The sequence below is a fragment of the Protopterus annectens genome, chromosome 2.part1 (assembly GCF_019279795.1).
Source record: "Protopterus annectens isolate FY-2018-M chromosome 2.part1, PAN1.0, whole genome shotgun sequence".
Taxonomy (NCBI): domain Eukaryota; kingdom Metazoa; phylum Chordata; order Ceratodontiformes; family Protopteridae; genus Protopterus; species Protopterus annectens.
The window spans coordinates 746,856,186-746,876,372 of NC_056729.1; the positions used below are offsets into that span (position 1 = coordinate 746,856,186).

The window sequence follows — 20,187 nt, forward strand, 5'->3', positions numbered from 1 at the left end:
AGATACTTTCCTGGAAATGGTATTAAAAAATAATTTTATTTTTCTTGATGGACAGTATTTTCAACAGAAAAAAGGTGTGGCGATGGGGGTGAGTTGTGCCCCAGTGTTTGCCAACATAGCTTTAATGCAATGGGAAAAACATTTTTTATTCAACAGCAATGTCCCGGCCTGGCATCTTTATGCCAGATACCTGGACGACATTTTTATTGCTTGGGACAGTAGTGAGATAGGCACCTTGAAATTTATTGAATATTTACATAAAACAGCTTCTTATGTGAAATTTACATACAATTACAGTGAGACGTCCATCAGTTATTTAGATATATTGGTGACCAAAGATGACCACAAGGAATTAATGCAGAGTACTATCTTTAGGAAGACAACTTACTCGAATAGTCTTTTGCATTTTAGTAGTTGTCACCCTATGCATCAAAAAAAAGGGATAATAAAAGGACAATATATTAGGTTAGCCCACATGATATCTGATTATGACACCTTTAGAAGAGAATGTGGCATACTAAAGAATAGTTTTTTAGCCAGGAACTACCCACAGGATTTAATTGATGAGGTGGACAAAGAAGTATCCACAAAAAGAATAGAAGGTTGCATTAAACCTGTTTTGTTGTTAGAAACATCTACACAGGTTGAAAAAGATAGTCGAGCAAAAGAGAATGTTCCTTCTTCTTTTATTACCACCTACACCTATCAATATCCACAGATCCAGCAGATTATTAGGAATAATTGGACTATTTTTAAAGTTTTGATGGTATTAGAGAAATTTTAGGGGATGTACCCAATTTTGTAAATAGGCGAGCCTGGTGTTTGAAAAATCTTTTGGAATTTGATGACAGGACCAATTCTGTGGTTAGTACTAAGAGAAGTAGTACAATGTGGAAATTGTGGTCAATGCCAATATTTACTTGAAAAGAGTGAAAGAAGAGTTAACAGATTGGTCAATAGTAAATTTTATTTTTCGTGTAAATCTGTTTTGGGATTTTTTGTGGTTACTAGTTTGTCATTGTTCTTGTTCACTAAATCTGTGGGTGTCATCTATTTAGCTTTATGCAAAAGATGTCCAAGTTTTTATGTGGGGAAGACTATTCGTCAGTTTAGGGAGAGAATTTACGAGCTTTTATATGATATAAGGAATAAAAAACCAGTAATTCACTTTGTTCCCACATAGCAAATCAACCTGAGCATCAATTGTTATTTTTCGGTATGGATGCTGCCCAAAATAATGTTATGGGGAGGCCATGGCATGATTTGATTGAATACAAAGAGCTAGTTTAGCAGTTGAAACTAAATGCCACAGCTCCACCTGGGTTGAATGATTCAATCTCCATTGCTAGTGTTTTGAGTCTTATTATTTATAGAGTTTTAATTGTGTTACTTGTACAACATTTTTGTAATATGTGTATTTTAATTGCTTTTTTATTGTCTTTTGAATAGGAGATTTCATATATCTTGTAACATTTTTTTAGATAGTGACATATGTATATTTAATATTTCCTAGTTGTTACATAGTAGTTTTAACAATTCTCCTAGTGGCATTTTTTATTGGTAGATTTAGAACACGTGATAGGTCCTAGGGGTTACTTATAGAGTTGTTTGTTTGTAACACATGATTCTGATGAAGTTTTGATACAAGATTATGAAAGCGCTTAATCTTCTCAATAAAGTGTATTCCTGCCTGCTCTTGCCTGCTCCGCTAATTGTCTGCAGTGTTGGTTACCAGTTCATTTTTTTGGTTGGAGTTTAATAAAAAATGAACTAGAAGGAATGGTGACAACTGTAATGAACGTAGAGCAATGGGCACTGGTAGGACTACTGGTGGGTTACTGGGGAGGAACAGGAAAAACATCTAGCAAGGAAGTACAAAAAAGGAAAAGGTAAGAGAGAGCAATAGCAAACATTAGGAGAAAAGGAGGGTTTATAGAGGAAGACAGCAGGATTAGAGAAGCCTTTAGGGGAATGCTACCAACAAGCATCAGGAATAGGAGAAGGAAAAGGAAGTCCATTCAGAGGTCACAGAGGGCACCAGGATGAAGGAATACAGAGGGGGAAGCAATGCAAAAGTTATGATGGAGGAGATCAAAGAGGGAACAGTGGTTCCCTATTGAGATGTCGGCATTCAAAATGCAGAGTACCAACAAGCAGGAAAAAAAAAGACTGAAAATCTTGAACAGCAAACCTTGAACATCATTCTTCTCCTTTAAACGGCATTTTTGCAGGGGGGAAGCCCTCCTGCACCCCCCAGTGTGGGAGGGAAGCCCCCACACACCACCCTGAACTTATATATACCAACTCAGAGATCATTATACCTCAAAGAAAGTGGGATATGCCATGAAATAGCCATCTCAGACTTAGGATATGCAAGTCTGCTTTTTGTCCCTTTTTGGCCATTGTCTCCCATGTTTTTGGACTCGCTGCAGTGAGTCCTGGCATTTTAAATGGTTGCTGGCAATAATGGCAATGAAAGACAGAAAGGTAGTGGGCCCATCTGGATACCTGGTACAGTTCTACAAGAAAGGTGGACAGTCAATATGGAGAATTATGAGGGTGGAGTATAAAATAAGTGAAACAAAGGCGATGATAAGCACAAGGAAAAGAGCCAGGGTGATAGTGATCCCAGAAGTGGGGGAAGACAAGATTGAAATAAGGGATTACCAACCAATCTCCTTAATAAACTACACCATGGTGGTGCAAAAGTGTTAGGGAGGAGAATGACAAAATCCTGCTGAGAATAATACAAGAGGATCAGGATAATTTTGTGAAAGGAAAAAGGGCAGAAATAAATGGGTGGACTTTTTAAGAAGCTTATGGACAGAGGGGGAAAAGGAGGGAGCTCAAGCAGTGGATTCTCTTTTTTGATCTACAAAAGGCCTTCAGTGCAGTTAGTTGGGAATTCCGCTTGGAGATGCTAGCAAAAAAGACAAATGGAAAAAATTATAGGGCTGATACAGGCAATTTACAGTGAAACGGAAATAGAGGTAATGGTAAATGAAGGAGTTGCCAAGGCACTGAAAGTTGGAAGGGAGACCAGACAAAATGCTACCCCCCCCCAAGCTTTTCATGTTAGTCATAGAAAAGCCAGTAAATGAAGTGAGAAAAAAATTAGTAAAACAGGAGCAAAGAAAAGGAGTACAATCAGTGTTCCTAATGTACTTAGATGACTGCATGCTTACAATGGGGAATGTGGAGATGGCCATAAAATAAATACAGCCAGTTTTTGCAAGGTTTGAAAGGGTCTCAGGGCTTAGATGCAACATGAAAAAGACAGTAGTGGTCAGGATAGGAGAGAGAAAAGGAAAGGGAGGAGTGGGACATATTGGGAATGGGGGGAATACCTCAAATAGTTGGGGCTATATGTAGGCCACATTAAGTGATGCAATACAAAATAATTTGGAAAAGGGGTGAGGGAGGAAATACAAGGAATACTGAAGAGAGGAGGACATAAAACGTATACACAACTAGGTAGGATCAATGCAGTTACAATGATCCTCCTAGTTCTAGTGCATATACCAAGAAATCTACCAGTGGACCCAGTAGAGTCTAAACTACTATAACTATAGAAGGACTTGGAAGGGTAGATAGAAAAAGGGAGAAGGGTCCCCAGAAACAAGCTAATAATGAGTAGGAAAAAAGATAGCTGGGGGTTCACACAAACACACACACACACACACACACACACACACACACACACACACACACACACACACACACACACACACACACACACACACACTCACGCCTTAACATGTAACCTACTTGGGCTGATCAAGAGGAAGGGGAAGGCCAAAAGTTGAGAGGAGAGGGGGCAAATAGGATTGTGGGGAAATATAAACAAATGAAGAGGCAATAAAGAGATGGGGCGACATGACACTTAGACAAGACAAAGAAAGATTGGAAGAAAGAAGGATAGAGCACTTTCATAGGGAAGAAAATTGAAAAATGAAAGGAAAAGTGGAGGAGAATAGTGTGAGTTAATGAAGAAAGGTTGGGAGGACAGACAGTATTCAAGACCCTACAGGAATCAGTGCAGGAATTTGTATCAGTACAAAATGAATAGTAGACATACACCAGAATGAGAGAAAATGGCTGCAGAAGAGGGAGGGGATCTCTAGGTGAGAATGGGGAAAAGCAAGGGAAAAGTAAAAGCAGAATGATTTATGAAGACCTGAGAGGGGAAAGTGGAAGAAGCCACAAAAAGAGAGAAGGAAATAATGGGGGGAGGAAGAAAGGTGGCAGACTGGGAAATATGAACGCTGAAAATCCTTCAAAATAACATCAGAGGTGCTTAAACACATGGGGTGGGAGAGCAGACATTAAGAGCGTTACACAGATGGAATCTCACACCAGCATGATTGCATAATATAGGAAGGAAAGCAGGCACAAGATGCTGCAGATATTCAATAGATGCGACAGGTATGTTCCGGAAATGTACCTGGGCACAAGAAATCTAGACAGAGGCTCTGGAAGTCTAGAAGAGGATCTAGAGAAAACTGGAACAAAACTCCTAGAATTGTTTTTATGGAGGCTATAGGCAATGAAGACCTGGGAAGGGGATACTGTCAGGAAATAAGACTAATGACAACAGAGGTAGAGCACAACAGCCAGAGACAAGAAAACAGGGGGCAAGGAGAGATGGACAGGAGATTTTTAGACATTGTAAAGAAAAGTATAAAGCAGAAGAAAATAAGAGTTGTGGAAGAAAAAGAAAGGGAAGAATATAAGGAGGCAGTGAGCTTCTACCAGTCAAAAAAGGGGGAGGGTGGAGAAAGTAAGCAGAATAGTAGGGAAAAGCAGTCAATCACCGATATAAAATAAGTGTACTATGCATGAGGATTGCATAGTGTGTAATCGTGAATGGATTTAAAATTAAACTATACTTGACACAAGAAGCACAACTTTAAAATTGCTCAATCTCTTGTGCAGTCATGTCTTCTACATGTCTCCCCAGTACTCTCAAACTTCAAAAAAAATTCAGCTTCATAGCCTCAAGAAGACTTGCAATAAACGTGCTAAATTTGCCACTCACCAGCCTAAAGAAGTTCATCACTTCACAGTCTTCAGACAACTTCAGTGGCTTGAACTCCCCATAAAACTTTTATAATGTATCCGCAGCTAAAAACTGTCCACTATATTCTATGCAAATCTAATTTTTGTCCTGCACTAACTCAGATACTTATAACAAAATGCACCCACAAAAACTTTGATTCCAGTACCTAAATCAGATACTGCCTTCCAAATCCTATTCATGGTAACTCCTTATACTCAGTCCACATAGCCGAAGTCTGGAATATTATCCCCCCCACACACACAACTTGGAGGTGAAAAAACTGTGGGGTTTGGTTTTGTTGGCCTGAATGTCCTCAGTAGAGTAACAAGGGTGGGACAAAGGAGACAACTGCCCCCTGTGCAAAGTTTTTTTTGCTCTTCAGTCAAGAGCTGAGTGGGTGTGGTGATACTTTGAGGACTGGCAACCAGTGCTAATTGAGACAGAGACATCTCTGAATATACCCATAAATACATGGAGTAAAAAGTGAAAAGTCATGGGCATTTAGAAGCCATGTAGCTGAAATGTTGGTATGTCTTTCATGGGATATTATAGCAATAACCCATGGCTGGGTGTGGGTAATGCTGGATTTACCTACGGTTGGTGTGATTTGGTCACGAAGCCCTCATGACCAAACCACGCCAACTGTGGGTACATCCAGCATTATCCACACCCAGCCATGGGTTATTGCTATTATACAATGGTGTTTATTTTGTATTATTTTTGTGTTGTTGTTTAGGTTTTTGTTTGCTTTCTGTTGTATTCTTCCACTTTTTGTGAGATAAAATAGTCCACACTTTCAATTTGTGTTTATTGCTTATTTCTGTTTTAATTTAAATACAAGTTATTTTTTAAATTTTTCAAGAAATGTTAGGAAATAATTTTATAAGTAGATATAGTTGTAAAGCTTTTGGTAGATATAGTTGTAAAGCTTTTGGTATGTCTTCATGTTGTAGTTTTTTATATTTCTGTATTGGTTCTGACTTGATGGTTGTCTAATGCTCATATGTTGAATTGAGTTCTTCTTAGTGTAGTACCTGTAATGAGAAATTGTGTTTATAGTTAATTTTTTTCTGATTCATTTTCCAGGTATGGATGTTCTGTGTTATGGACTTTCATATTTTTTTTTTTTCGTGGTCCGTTGTCTGTTGTGTTATTGATATTATCTTCATGTATTGTATTTTTTGGTGTTTCTTGTTGTGTTCCAGATATTATTTTTCCCCATGTTTTAAATCCATCTACTGATGGTTGATAATAGGATCGTAGTGATGTTTCACTTTTATGTCCTGTCATACTCATTATTTGTCGTGCTTCCATCCCTGATTGTGACAGTAATGTTACTGCTGTTGCTCTTAAGGAGTAGTTTGTGTATCTCTGATAGGTTTGCTTGTTTGCAGATTTGTGGTAACATGTTTGCAAGATAATTTATTCTCATCGGTTGTGTTGTGTACCATGTTTCCATTTTGTCAAGTACATGTTTTGGATGTTTTTTTGGGTGGTGGAACAGTTGATTTGTATTAGGTGGCCTTTTTTGTAAGTATTTTTTGAAACTTTTTACAGGACATAAAGGGTCTGTGCGGTTTTCGAACATGAATCCTCTTAGCAAATGTTTTGCAACATCATCATGTTCTTTGTGGTTTTTCGTATGTTCGTTAGAATTTTGTGTTACTTATCCTGTGCCATCTGTATCTTTGTTTATTGTAAAACTGTCTTCTTTGCGGTATCGTACTGCTTTATTTCCACGTCGTGTGAAGTGTAGCTGTATATCAAACCAGACTTTTCTTACGTGTCCATCTACTGTGTTTGGGGAAAGTACTTGGCTGTTTCTCAGTTGTGTTATTTCATGTATTGTGAGTGGGTAGTGGTGTTCTGCTGTATCTTTTCCTTGTCTTCTGTAATTTTTAATTACTGACTTAAATACGTTATTTGCATTTGTTAGACTTATATCTGTTATGATGTTAATCTTTCTATTTAATGGTGGTTTGTTTATATATCTGTTAAGTCCTGCACGTAAGGATACAAATGTACTTATTACGTATTCTTTTCCTTTTGTGTTTCGTACTGTAGCATATAATTCTCTAAGTATTGTGTTTAAGTTTTCTGGTGTAATAGTGTGGAGGTCTATGTTGTATTTTTTTGTTGTTTTTGCCAGTTTTGAAATATGTTTATAGCCCACTGTGTTTGTTTTCTTGTACGTAATTCTTCTTTTTCTAATTCTATTTCTTTGATTTTTTTCTGTATGTCTTTTGTTAGGTTTCTGAATGGAATAGGCTTTTAATGTTTTTTTTTTACCTTTCCGAAGTGTATGGCTTGTCACGCTATTGTCTTCTCTATGGGACGTGTTATGCTGTAGTACTTCCTGTTCTTGTGGTTGGAGAACTTCCTTGCTTGTTGATGGTTTCATCGTGGTTTCTGGTGTATTGTTAAATATTTCTTCTATTTCACTGTCACTTATTAGTTCAAAGTTTACTTCCATTTTTTTTTTTTTTTTTTCTATGTATGATGTCTCTCGTTTTGTTGTTTTTTCCTATCCGAGTTTGTAGCGTTTGTGTTTAACAGGGCTCGTGCAGGTTTTTGAAGGGATGTTATTAAAAGGGCTAGGTGGTGCTGGGTAAAATATAGTTTAAGTAGTGTAGAACTTTATAACGTGTAGTTATGTTTTATTAGTTATAGGTGTGTTAGAAATCTGATCCAGTTTTAATGCACATCAACTTTTTTAAAACATACTTTAATGTAGTTTTGCTAATTGGTCACTAGATGGTGATGTCGTATGTGCTTTTAGAAGGTATATGCTGGTTGTGGAAGTTAGGTATGGTGCGTCTGTTCTGACTTTGCCAGGGAGTGTGCTTACTTTTAATGTATAGGTTTTTGGAGTTGTTAATTGCTTGTAGCTATTGCAGGGAATCCAGCTGTGTGAATGGTTATATTAGAATGTTTGCTTTTATTGTGTTATTTTCTTTTGTAAACTGATGGTTATCTACTGTGTGTAGTGTATTTGCGGCTGCATGACAGTTTACTAAATTACTGTTCGAGGTGAGGGACTGAGCACTGTAATAGGAGAATTAGTGACTTTTTGGGTGATTAGGTGTAGTAACTGTAACTTGTTTAGCTTTGCTGTGGTTCTTTCCGTGTTGAACAGTTTGCCATTGCCACAGCATGATACGTTAGCGGCCGGACTTCTTCTGTTACTTCCTTTTGATTTACAATGTGCACGCTGGTTGGATTAGCCAATCAGCATGCACATTTATCAGCTTTTCGACATCGCATTGTATAATCGCATATACCCCTTGGGCCCTGACTACAGCAGGTTTAAGTTATTACACAGTAAAGACCCTAGCTTGATGTCTCTTGTCATTTTTACTGAATGGATTGTGTGACTTCACTCTTTGGCTTAGCCTTGTAAATCTATTAGCACTTATTTTTAAAAATTGCATTTGTTGTGGATCATTGCTGTGTAATTGCGTTGTATAGTTTTCCAATCCAGTATTTGTTTTGTCTGTTGACTTTAAAAAAAAAAAAACATGGGTGTAAATATTATCAAGTCTGTGATGGAAAATTTAGACAAGGAACGCAAACTGTACAAGACAGTCCTGAAATGGAATTTCCTGCTTGTGCGGTAGCGTTGTCGCCTCACAGTAAGACGCTGTCTGGTTCGATTCTCAGCTAGAGCGTCTTCTGCGTGAAGACGCGCGTGAATGGACGTACCTTCATTGAAGGTTGTGCGTCAGAGCTGTTAACTTGGCACGTAAAAATCAACTACCAATCATTAGCGGACCGGAGTTCCGCTGTGGCGACCCCTAACCGGGAAAAGCCGAAAGACACAAACAATGTAAAATTAAAACACCTAAGAAGTAAGCATGGAAGAGTGTCAAAATACAAACCACTCATCTAAATTGTTACTAGAGGGAAAGCAGAAAGATTCATGAAAGTTTTCACTTAAAATACAGTTTGTAGTTGTTTGGTAAACATTTAATGATCAGAACTCCAACATTTAGATTAGATCAGGCTTTCTGTTGTAGAGCTGTCAGCCCCTGTCTTGTTTTCTGTTTGTTACAGAGATGTGAATTCTTGGTGGCTTTCTCCTTTCGGTGCTTATTTTGCTAGCAAAATTAGAAATATGGTGCTGTACTAACTGGCTCCAAAACTTGTTTAAGCATGCAGGCATTTAAAATGCAATGTACTAATAATCCTTTACAAAATGTGTTTTCCTCCTCAACACAAAGTTTATTTGTACCATCCTTAGAATATGTGTCTGACCAATTATGTGGTTACTCTGCACTGAATTAGTTTCTCAGGTTTGGACAGAGATTTACAGTGTTGCAGTAGTCCGCAAAATTTAAACCGCTCAAATGGCATTTGTTGTTCCATGTATACAAATAATTATGCCCTTTGTTAAGTATCTTTTCTGCTGTTCATCTGAATACAGGAGGCTTCTGTTGATGGAGTTGTACAAGAATGCTTTTACAAGCTCACAGACCACTGGTGAAATATTTTAGTGTGTCACTTAATGCCCCCTCTTCTGTTATATCACACCAGCTCTATACTGCATTATCATGAACAAGAGGTAAGTAAATACCAGTGTGGCATTGCATTTCAGTAATGATATCTTCTCTTTTTTTTCTATCTTCTCCTGTTTAGGTCCACATTTTGCAGCTGTGAACTCCAACAATGAGATTATTGTCACAGATTTCCACAATCATTCAGTCAAGGTATTTATTTATATTGAATGGCACGACTAGCAGGGTATTTTCTATTGTGCATTTGTGAATGGAAGCAGAGATACAAATGTGATATTTTTGATTTGTGTTTACGGCATCCTATCAGAAAGTTACCAAAGGCATTCAAAATGATTTGCTTAATTCATTTTGGACAAAACTGTCTTGTTAACCTCACTACATATGTTGCAGTTTCTGACGACAATTGGTTGTCTTTGCTATCTTCTGGTGTCTTACCTGCCAGGTAGGCTGTCAGTGTCCAGGAGTGGATGTGGGAGCTAGTTTCCTCATACCTGAAGTTGTATGGAAGTAAGTGTATCCATGTCTGAGTGTACAGCATTGTCACTCAGTACAATAGCATTCTCTAGGGATAGGAAGGAGTATGCACACAAAAGATGGGTGCCGTCTGTGCCTGTGAGGACCCTGGTGGCATTGCATTTAGTAATCGATGACGGATTGTTAGACTCAGATGTGCGCTAAGACACTGCAGTAAATAACATGATCAGGATAAAATTCCTGGTTCTGTGGACTTCATACTTTGCTGTACATGATTGTGTATTAGAGGAACTAATACTTGCATCAGAAATATCAGGTACGATCACTCTATGCAGCATAAAAGATGGTGCTTCATTCCATGTACTTATTGTCAGCTTGATACGAAAAGAAGTTTATTTATATAATTGCTGAGCAAGTAAAACAGCTGGCCCAAAATATCTGTTTTGGTTGTAATGCAGACAGCAATGGCAGCAAGCAACAAGATAACTTATATCTTTTCGAAGCACAACAAACCCATTATAAATTACAATGAATATGCCATCTTTGCATATTACAAAGCAGTTTCATTATCAGGTGAGCAGTGAAGAAATGTGATTGGTACTAAAATGCAGAGCCAAAGCATATTTAAAGAGAGACTTATGTAGAGGCAATGGGAGCAGTAATACCAGATGGTCAATGAATCCAGTACTGTACATATTTTCCGGCTTTTCTGTTGGAAAATTACTCTCTAGTTTGGGGAAGTGAGAGGAATTCTTCATCCTACATCTTTTGTATGAGAGCTTCTAGGGTAGGGGGAGGTTGGAGTGTCTGAGCTCTAAGAAAACTTTCCATCCGAGTATCTTACCTAAAGTGGGACAAATAAGTCAAAATAAGACAAATAAGTTCTACGCTAGCTGCTCTTGTGGGCCATTTTAAGATAATTTCCTTCAAAGGTGAGAATCAAACCCTGTACTTTCTGTTTGTGAAGTCAACACTTTAACTATTATCCTGTGTCTCAACCATATCCTACTATTCCTATTTCCATAGTCCAGTTTTCGTTAATGCGAATATATCCTCTCCTTTTGATTAGGACAAGGTGATGGCAGCATATGGGGGACAGAGTGGCAAACCAGTGACTGTTGTGTGCAGATGAGCAGTATTGCTGTTCTGTTACAGTTAGTCCACCACCTAGCTGGGGAAATACCTCCCCGTGTGCTAGTTACATTTATGAGTGTGGGCTCAGCATTGATTTAATACCATCTTTCTGGTTATTTATGCACTCTGTCGATAATAGCCATGTAGTGATCTTTTAAGAAGTGTGAGCCTTAAACACTGCAATTTTAAAGGCAGGTCACTACCACTTGTACCTGTCTGCTGTGTAAGGTGCAGAACCAACAGATACATTTTTTTCTATTTTTTTATGTGGCTTCTATGCCTTCTGTCATTTCACATATTTAGTTTCTTCACTCATATTATGGTTGATGTCTCAGTTTTACTCAAACCCATTGTCCTTGATGTAGTTATTTCTCTTAGTAGTAGTTCTTACTCAAGTTAGCTCTATTCCTGTCCATAGATCCACTAAAAATTTTAGATTTTGTACAATTTTCTAAATTGTATGGGCAATTTTGTATGGAGAAGGTCTTTCTCTTAGATTATGATTTTATCCTAAGTATAATATCACATTGATTACAGCAACTTTGAAAAATCCGTCAGATTTGTAATGGCTCAGTCACTTGTAGAAACTGGTGGAAGAGTATTCGAGTGAGCAGTCATTGCTGGCTCAGCCATCTGGAAGAGGGAGGTGGCCCTAGATCACCACATGGGTGACACCTAGCAGAAGCACTAGAAGTTCATACCATGGAGCTACAGCCTCGTGAGCCCTTGCTGCTAAGTGCAAGTTACACTGTAAGGTGAGGAAAATTCAGCATGCCTAGGCATGCTTCCCTACAGAGGGCAGCTATAGCAGAGCACTAAAGAGCAGGTGCATGGGAGGGCTCTTTCCCAGGAGAGAGGGTAGGCCATCCCATAGGACCAATAAGCTGACCCTGTTCCCTCAACCCAACTCTCACCATGGAGCAGATGAGCTCATTGAGGATTCCTGGTCAGGAACAAAAGGACCATAGGTCCTTCACCTTGTACAGGGATTACCAGCTCCTGTGACTCTGGCTGATTGGGAGTAGGTAGAGGAGCCATGAAGACTCATCCTGCATGGGTTATTTATAAAAAAAGGGACCATCTCGTATCTATTTTGTAGAGGTTTTCCTCTAATTTTGGAACCAGTGAAAACTTTTATTTGCATCCTTATTGTGGAGCCAGTTTGCAGAGAAATATCCATTTAAAATGAGATTTCCGGGAAGGGGGACTTCTCAAACCAGTACACTCTATAAACTCTGTTCTTACCCAGCTCATAATCTTCCATAATGTCTGAACCCCTCTTTTCTGGAGATAGATTGATTTTGTTCAATGCAAATTTCTGTAGTAGCAAATGTATACTTTCTGGAACTGTAAAACAGTCATTGCATTATGGGATTAGTTAAAATGAAACTTCAGTTATTCCCTTATTTGCTCTTAAATAGACTGGTCTCCTGCTGTTAGTTAACCTAGTTAAGGAACTGAACCCAATGACCTGCAATCTTATAAGAATTTGGACGTTTTACATTAGCACTATATGAGCTTCCTCAAATGACATTTTACTTGATTATCTTTGAATGCTCCTAAAACGTATCTGGGTAGTTGGGGGATTCAAACACACCAACATGTCCAAGGAACAGTTTTCTAGTTGGAAAAAAATTGTGGGTATTACAGTGGAATTTTGTTCTCTTGCTGTGATATCTATACTGTTACCTCCTTAACAATATATTTATTTATTTTTATTTTATTTTACATTTGTCGACCGGGGGAGTCCGACTGGATACATGTCCATTTTCAGCGGAGGCCCGGGGAGAAAAGCTCCAGAGATTAATAACAAACAAGTATGAGCTTTCAACATAGCAAGCAAGTATTCATGGGAAAACATATGATTTAACAAGATTCCATAGTTTTAAAGTTACAAAGTACAAAATTCATTGGTAGTCGCAAGATTTAACAAAATTCCATAGTTTAAAATTAGAGTAAAGTAGTACTTAGAATGTATTGGTTTCCAGTAATAACATTGATTGAGACTAATGTAAGTGAAAGGGGGTTGGTAGTGGATATTAGGGTTAGTTTTGTGAGATGTGGTTGGGTTTAAAGTTGGAATGTGTATAATTGCGGACTGTCGGTGTGGGTGTTTGCAGGTGAGGCACTATAAGGAGGAGTCATGATTCTTCTTGAAGGGAAAGAAGTGAAAGGGAGCACGAGAGTGGGTCAGCTTAGTTGGAACCTTGTCATATGCTTTTTTTCAGTCTAGGAATGCCCAGTTGGACTCTCTTCTCATCTCTAGCTTCTTCTCAAGTATGCATCTCAATGCAAACATTGGGTCAATTCTGCTGCATCCTGATCTGAATCTGAACTGCTCATCTCCCATCTTACATTCTACTACTCTGGGAAATACATTTATCAATCACCATTTCCAGAACTTTCATGCAATGTGGTAGGAGTTTGATGCCTCTGTACTGCCCACAGTTGTGGATGTCCCCTTTGTTCTTGTACACTGGCATGAATATGCTTATTCTCCAGTCATCTGGGCTATGCCTTTCTCTCCACACTGCTATTAGTATCCTCAGGAGCCATTTCTCCCCTATCTCACCCAGAACCTAAGTATCCAAGCAAGCTCTATAAATTACAAGAAATCTTTCCAAGGGCCACCTCTAGGCTTCATTGATACCTTTTCTCAAATGGAAAAAAGTAAGTGATTAAACTTATTGCAAAGGATGGAATGTCCATAAAGGACATTGCTTTCATTGCATTTAAAGATATCATAATTATGTTCATAAATTCACTTTCTTATTTATCTCTCAGTTTTGCTCACGTAAAACACTGGGCAAGTAGAGCAGACTGCTAAATAGATCAAACCCTTACTGGTTTGAAGTCCCAGAAACATTAGTAGAATTTGTGCAGGCTGTGTACAAGGACCCAATGACTCAAGTACGAACAGTGTTCGGCCTCACAGAGGGGTTCCCAGTGGCAGTGGCTGTACACCAGGGTTCAGCTCTGAGCACACTGCTGTTCATACTGGTGATGGACTACATTAGCAAACAGGTTGGAGGGGACAGATCAACAAAGTTGCTATATGTAGACAATGTGGCAGTACAGGCAGACTCTGAGCTAGAACTTCAGTAAAGGATAGGAGAATGGAAAACAAATCTGAAGGCACATGGGATGAAACTAAGCACATATAAGATGGTGGTAATGGCAGCAAACTGGGAAAATCAGAAGAAGCTGAGAATAGAAATAGAAGGGAAGATAGTGGAACAGGGAAACAGCTTCAAGTATCTGGGAGGGGTAGTTGAGAAGGGTAGTCTGAATGAAGAGGTCAAAGCTAGAATCAGAGGGGGCTGCAGCCAACTGGCATAGAGTATCAGGTGTAGTCTATGACAGAAGAATGCCAAAGAAGCTGAAAAGTAAAATGTACAAGACAGTGGTGCAACCAGTCCTACTGTATGGTACAGAAACCTGGGCAGTAAAGGCAGAACAGTTGAAAAAGCTAGAGGTGATGGAAATGAAGTGCCTAAGGAAAGGTGGTAGGATGAACACTGTGGGACAGACAAAGAAATGAGGACATAAGAGCAGAAGCCAAAGTAGCTCCAATTGCAGAAAAGATCCAAGAGAACAGATTTATAGTGGTTTGGGCACGTGTAGAAAAGCAGAAGACAATCTGATGAGGAAGATTTGGGACAGTAGGTAAGAAGAAGCGAGGACATCCTGCAAAGAGGTGGATGGATTGTCTGAAAGAAGATCTGCGAAAGTCAATTATGAGTATTGAAGAAGGCAGGAGTGTGGCACTGAATCGAGAGATTTGGTGACAGCTAACACGATACCCCGACCCCATGTAGAAAAATGGGAAAAAGGGGGCTGATGATGATGATGATGCTTAGATACTTAGGTTAGGAGCCACCCACATGCTTAGCATTAATGGCAATGCCTCCATAGTTCCGATTTTAAAGAAAAAAAGCTCTCCAGTTATAAAACACCTTATATGGTTTCAGGCATTGCCTCATACATATGTGTTTTCAATATTTTGTCACCTAGTTTTTTAGGTTACAGCACACTAGATGCTTTTAAATGTTCTTAACTTCTGCATTTTTAGTTTTCAATTTTTATTTTCTTACATCTCTAGCACTAAGTTTTTTATTACATAGGTTCTCTTATTTGTCACTGGTTTTACGACTACTACTTTATGGTTTAAAATATGTATTTTTATGGTTATACCTTTAAATTTGTTCAATCTATTTAAATACTTAGACTGCTTTTTCATATACATGCGAGTCCCTGTCAGTGTAGTTTTTAGTTCTGAAGAAGTCCATAGAGATTTTACTAGATGAAAAGCATTGTGTTCGATTAATAAAGATTTTTTTTTATATGCATCTTTTGGCTTGTTTTCTGTAGTTGGTCATGTTGCTGCTCGACTCCCTAGTGAATTATTTGGTTTATTTTTAAGTTACTCATGGTTTGAAGTCCACCATTACTGCTTCTTTATTTTATGCTTATTTGTTACTTTTTATTCTATTTATGTTTTTAAACTTGTTTTACTGTAATCCATGTTTTATTAAAAACGCCTACAATAAAATTTAAGTTAAAAGTGACTAGATTCTCAATACTGTGCCTAATAGTTCCGATAGGGAACATTAATGCTGCATCGTAACAGGCAAAAACAATCCCTCCAAAGTTACACACAGTATACTAGATTGGTCTTGCCAGCTCTCTGTATATAAGGATAACTTATGTTTTCTACTTATAGTGCCTCTTCCATTGCATGCCAGTTCTGTGCTGCTTTATCACGTTGCTTACTAACATATTTAGCTGATGTAGTAAGAGTACCAGTAAGATTAATTTCTATTTCTGTTGTCGCTACTGATATTTTTTTTCTTTTAGCACTGCAGACCATTAGATTCCCCTGCCAACACCCCATAGGCTTGTTTGGTCTTCTTCATGGTGACAACTATGGCCTTTCATTCCAGGATAAAAGTATGGTTAATTACCTGGTTTACACAATAAAAAAATATTCATATTTTATAATATAACCTAAATATGAATCCAGTATAATTCCTACATTTTATTGTTTATAAACATTCATGAAGGCCTTAAAAACCCAGCTGGCAGACCTATAATCGGTAGATGCCAAAGCTCTTTGGAAAAGGTTGGTTATATTATTAATTCATTTTTTATTAAAGTATTTTGAAATGCTAGATTACTATGAGTAGGATACAGGAGCAGTGTTTTGCAAATTAAAGGACATAATACGGCAAGAAAGCTATTACCTGGTGAATATTGTTATGAAGTCTTTACACACCTACAGTAATAGCACAGCTGATCTGGAAGCTCTTGATTTTATTTTTGGACCTAACCCTAAATCACCTTATATTTGTGAATTTCTTTCATCTTGATTAAATTATAACTGTATTTCATTTGATGGTTAGATGACTGATAGACGAATATGCAGGTTAGGAAAAAGTAAGATGGAAGATGAACAATTTGGATTCAGATCAGGATGTAGCAAACCATCCGATGTTTGCAGTGAGGCAGATTGTTGAGAAGAAGCTAAAGACCTGGAAATAGTTAAAATGGGCATTTATGGATTTGGAGAAAGCATATGGCAAGCCCCAAGGAAGCTGAATTGGGCAGTCCAGTGATGGTTTGCAGTCCCCGAAACACTGGTAGAATTATTGCAGGCTATGTACAAAGACTCAATGACACAAGTATGAACAGTGTTGGACTTGCATAGTCTCTACTTTTATTTGGAAACATCTGTTTATGCACCAACTAAGTTTAAACTGTCTTGACGCAGTGGTGCAGCTGTTTGTGTTGTGGCCTCACAGCAAGAAGTTCTCCCATTTGATTCTCAGCTAGGATGCCTTCTGTGTGGAGTCTGCATGTCCTCCCTACATTCGTGTTGGCTTCCCCCACATTACAAAGTCATGTATCTGGAGCTCATTCCAAGTCGGACTTTCCTGGCAAACAAATGTTAAATAAATATATGATGTTCAAAATATAAGTTGTCTGATACTTTAAGGCAGAAACATTCTCAGTATTAATAACCTTGAGTATGATAAGTATTATTTGTTCAAAAACCTGTATGGACTTCCAAGATGGCTGCACATTGAGTAACAGCTTATTTCTAGCTCTCCCAATGTAAAAACAGCAACTCAGGAGAGAAGACAAGTAGACTTGTGTTTATGGGTAAATTTTAGTAACTGGCTAGTTAAGTGCACTGTCCAGATGCTAGGAATAAAGAAATACAGAAGACCTGGAAAATAATCCGCTACAAAAAGTGAGGAAGAAACACTGACTGGGGAAAGGTCTGAAGCTGCTCAGCAAAAAGCAATGCAACCTTCAGGCATGACTTCCAATAACCTACAGGAAAGATATAAGACAAATGCACAGACCTAGTTAAAATAAACAAAACACTGATGGAGTATATCAACACAAACAACAAAAGGCTGGAAAAAAATGGGAGCAACTTTAAACAGATATTCAGACGAGATGATAAAGCTGCAAAAATCAGAGGTGGAAATGAAGAAAAGACTGGCTGAATATGAGACTGCTCAGGAAGAGAGGTTTCAAAAAATAGAACTAGAGTACAGAGCATATAGGGAAAACCTGAGATTTTCAGCTATATCACAGAAGCTGGAAGAGAACAGACTGCATTAATTTTATGAAAGCAAACATAAGCAGCTGGACTGGTATTCCACAGCAGTTGTTGTTAGTTGAAAGGGCACATTGTGTGCATGCTCCAAACCTGGCCATAAGAAAGCAACCTAGACATTTACTAGTAAAGATGCAATCCTACCAGCAGAAGGAGTTGATTCTGACAAAACTGTGGCAAAAGGACAAAGTACTAAAACTGGGAGACAGCAGAGTGTTTCCGAAGAATGATTGCTCATTGTACAAGAGACAGAAGAGGAGCATATTTATTCCACTGTTCAGGGAATGTCAAGATGCTAGTGTGCGATTCAAACTGCTGTGCAGAGCTGTCTTCAAGGTATTCTTCCCTGGAGGGACAAAATCATTTTTTGATTAAGTACATGCAAAGGAGGAAATGCAAAAGCTTGTCTAACAAAAAGTAAGCTGTGAAACAGAAGGTGATTCTGCCTCTTGTTCTAGTAATAAAGACCACATAGGGACCATACTTATGAAACCTCTTCAAAATTTTCAATGGAAAATGATGGAGAGAATGAAGGGAGCATGAGAGTTGACCAGAAGAATCAAAAGTACATTGGAAATTAAGCAGATACAGGAGTTCATAGATGAATAGTAATAAAAAATATTACCTTAATATGTAAGTATAATGCAGTAATTATATTTGTGAAATATGACAGAACAAGAAAATCTAGAAATACTGGACTTTTTTTTCAGAATTTGTTGGACTTGTGGGGGACTCTAAAGCATATGCCTTCATGTCATTAATGTTCAAAAAAGTGCTCTGAGGAGAGGAAGAACAGGGAGAAAGTTAACTGTAAGTAAAGATTTTTTTCTAAAATAGTACTAATTTTGTGGCATCTGGTTTTCTTTACATGCTATAAGGTAAAGGTTTTCAGCTATTTTAAGTGTAATAGGAACTGTAAACAGGTGCTGCTGTTTTTTTCCCTTTTCTTTCTCCCTTCTTTCTTTTTCTTCAGTTGTAAGAAATGTAGGCACTGCAATGTAAAAAAAGCCTGATTAAAAAGCATGATAAAAGAAAAATGAATGTGCTTTTTCTCATTCTTGCATGGGGGAATGGCTAGATTAAAGACCTTAGACTGAGTTAATACGTTTTAAAAGAGAGCAAGTAAATGAAAAAGAACATTGAATATTATGAGGCTTTTTTCTAGCAAATACACGTATGCTCAGTAACAATTCTGCAGCTGCTCTTCATGTTTCCATGGAAACTATCTGATAAACTGGCTGCGTAATTCTCATGTCTCCATGGAGATAATCTATTAGCATTCAGGGGCTTTCCCAAGATATTAACTTCTCTGAAAGCATTCAGGGACTTTCCCAGCTGGGAGAGTTATAAAGGTAAGACAAAACCAATCAGCACTTAGAAGCACAGGCTGCACCCTGCATCTTAGCATGGATAACCTTTCTTTTAGGTTAACTCAAGTGTAATAAATACAAACAGGATACTACCATCTAAAGACTTCTACCAAAAAAGGAATCCACGTAGCAGCAAACAGAATGAAGTAGAAGTCACCACAATAGTAAAAATAATATTGTCTCTTAACGGAACAAGCGCTTTCACGTACTGCCAAGGTACGCTTCTTCAGGTTTATAAATCAATTCATTCTGTCCAATATTTATATACAGAGTATCCTATCAAATGAATCAATTAAGCAATTAATCAATTTAGTCAAGATAACTCAACTGTTCAACTGTTTCATTTTCATTTTAAAGCTACATAGTTCATTAAGCTTGTAGAACACATAATAAAATGTGACAGAATAGAATAATATAATGTAAATATAAATATAATAAAAATAAGAATAATATTTATCAAGTGTCTAAATACAATACTTATTCACTATATAAACTATATAAACACAGAATTTATGCAACTAGGTTTAGATCTTATAATTCATATGTCGCTAAAAACTCCAGGTTAACATAATTAAATAGCATTTGCAAGAACATATATATAAAAAATTATTACTTTAAAACTAAAAATATATACAATTCCTTAATAGTTCCAGGTATAAAACACACAGCATAAGGAATCAGAATTACATAATGAGACGCAATATCCAACATATCAGAAAACACTCATAGAAGCAAGCTACATATGTTTAAAAACATTTCAAATGTTATGGTGTATTGTTATTTCAAGTGTGTGAGTGTGGCTCTCAGTTTGGGACTTTTGTTCCTATTAGGAGAGTAAAACTTTAATATTTGAAGGTGTGCATAGTTTTGTGTGTTAGTATTAAGTTAATAGGTTTTTTGGGGGGTATTGGGAGTGTGTTTGTTTGAAGACTTTCGATAAAACAAAAGGTTTTATAAGATGTGACATAGCCTCAAATCGAAATAACAAGAAGCAACTGTATAAAAGGC

General features: G+C 37.6%; 1 protein-coding gene across 5 annotated transcripts in view; it reads left to right on the forward strand.

Annotated features, from left to right (window-relative positions):
• The window catches only part of TRIM2 (tripartite motif containing 2), a 1,116,451-nt gene that overhangs the window by 1,074,453 nt on the left and 21,811 nt on the right, over nt 1-20,187 (forward strand). For all 5 annotated transcript variants that reach the window (XM_044062463.1, XM_044062466.1, XM_044062467.1 and 2 more), the window contains exon 10: nt 9,695-9,765. In XM_044062463.1, coding sequence (XP_043918398.1) covers nt 9,695-9,765 — 71 coding nt within the window. The remainder of the gene's footprint in view (nt 1-9,694; nt 9,766-20,187) is intronic.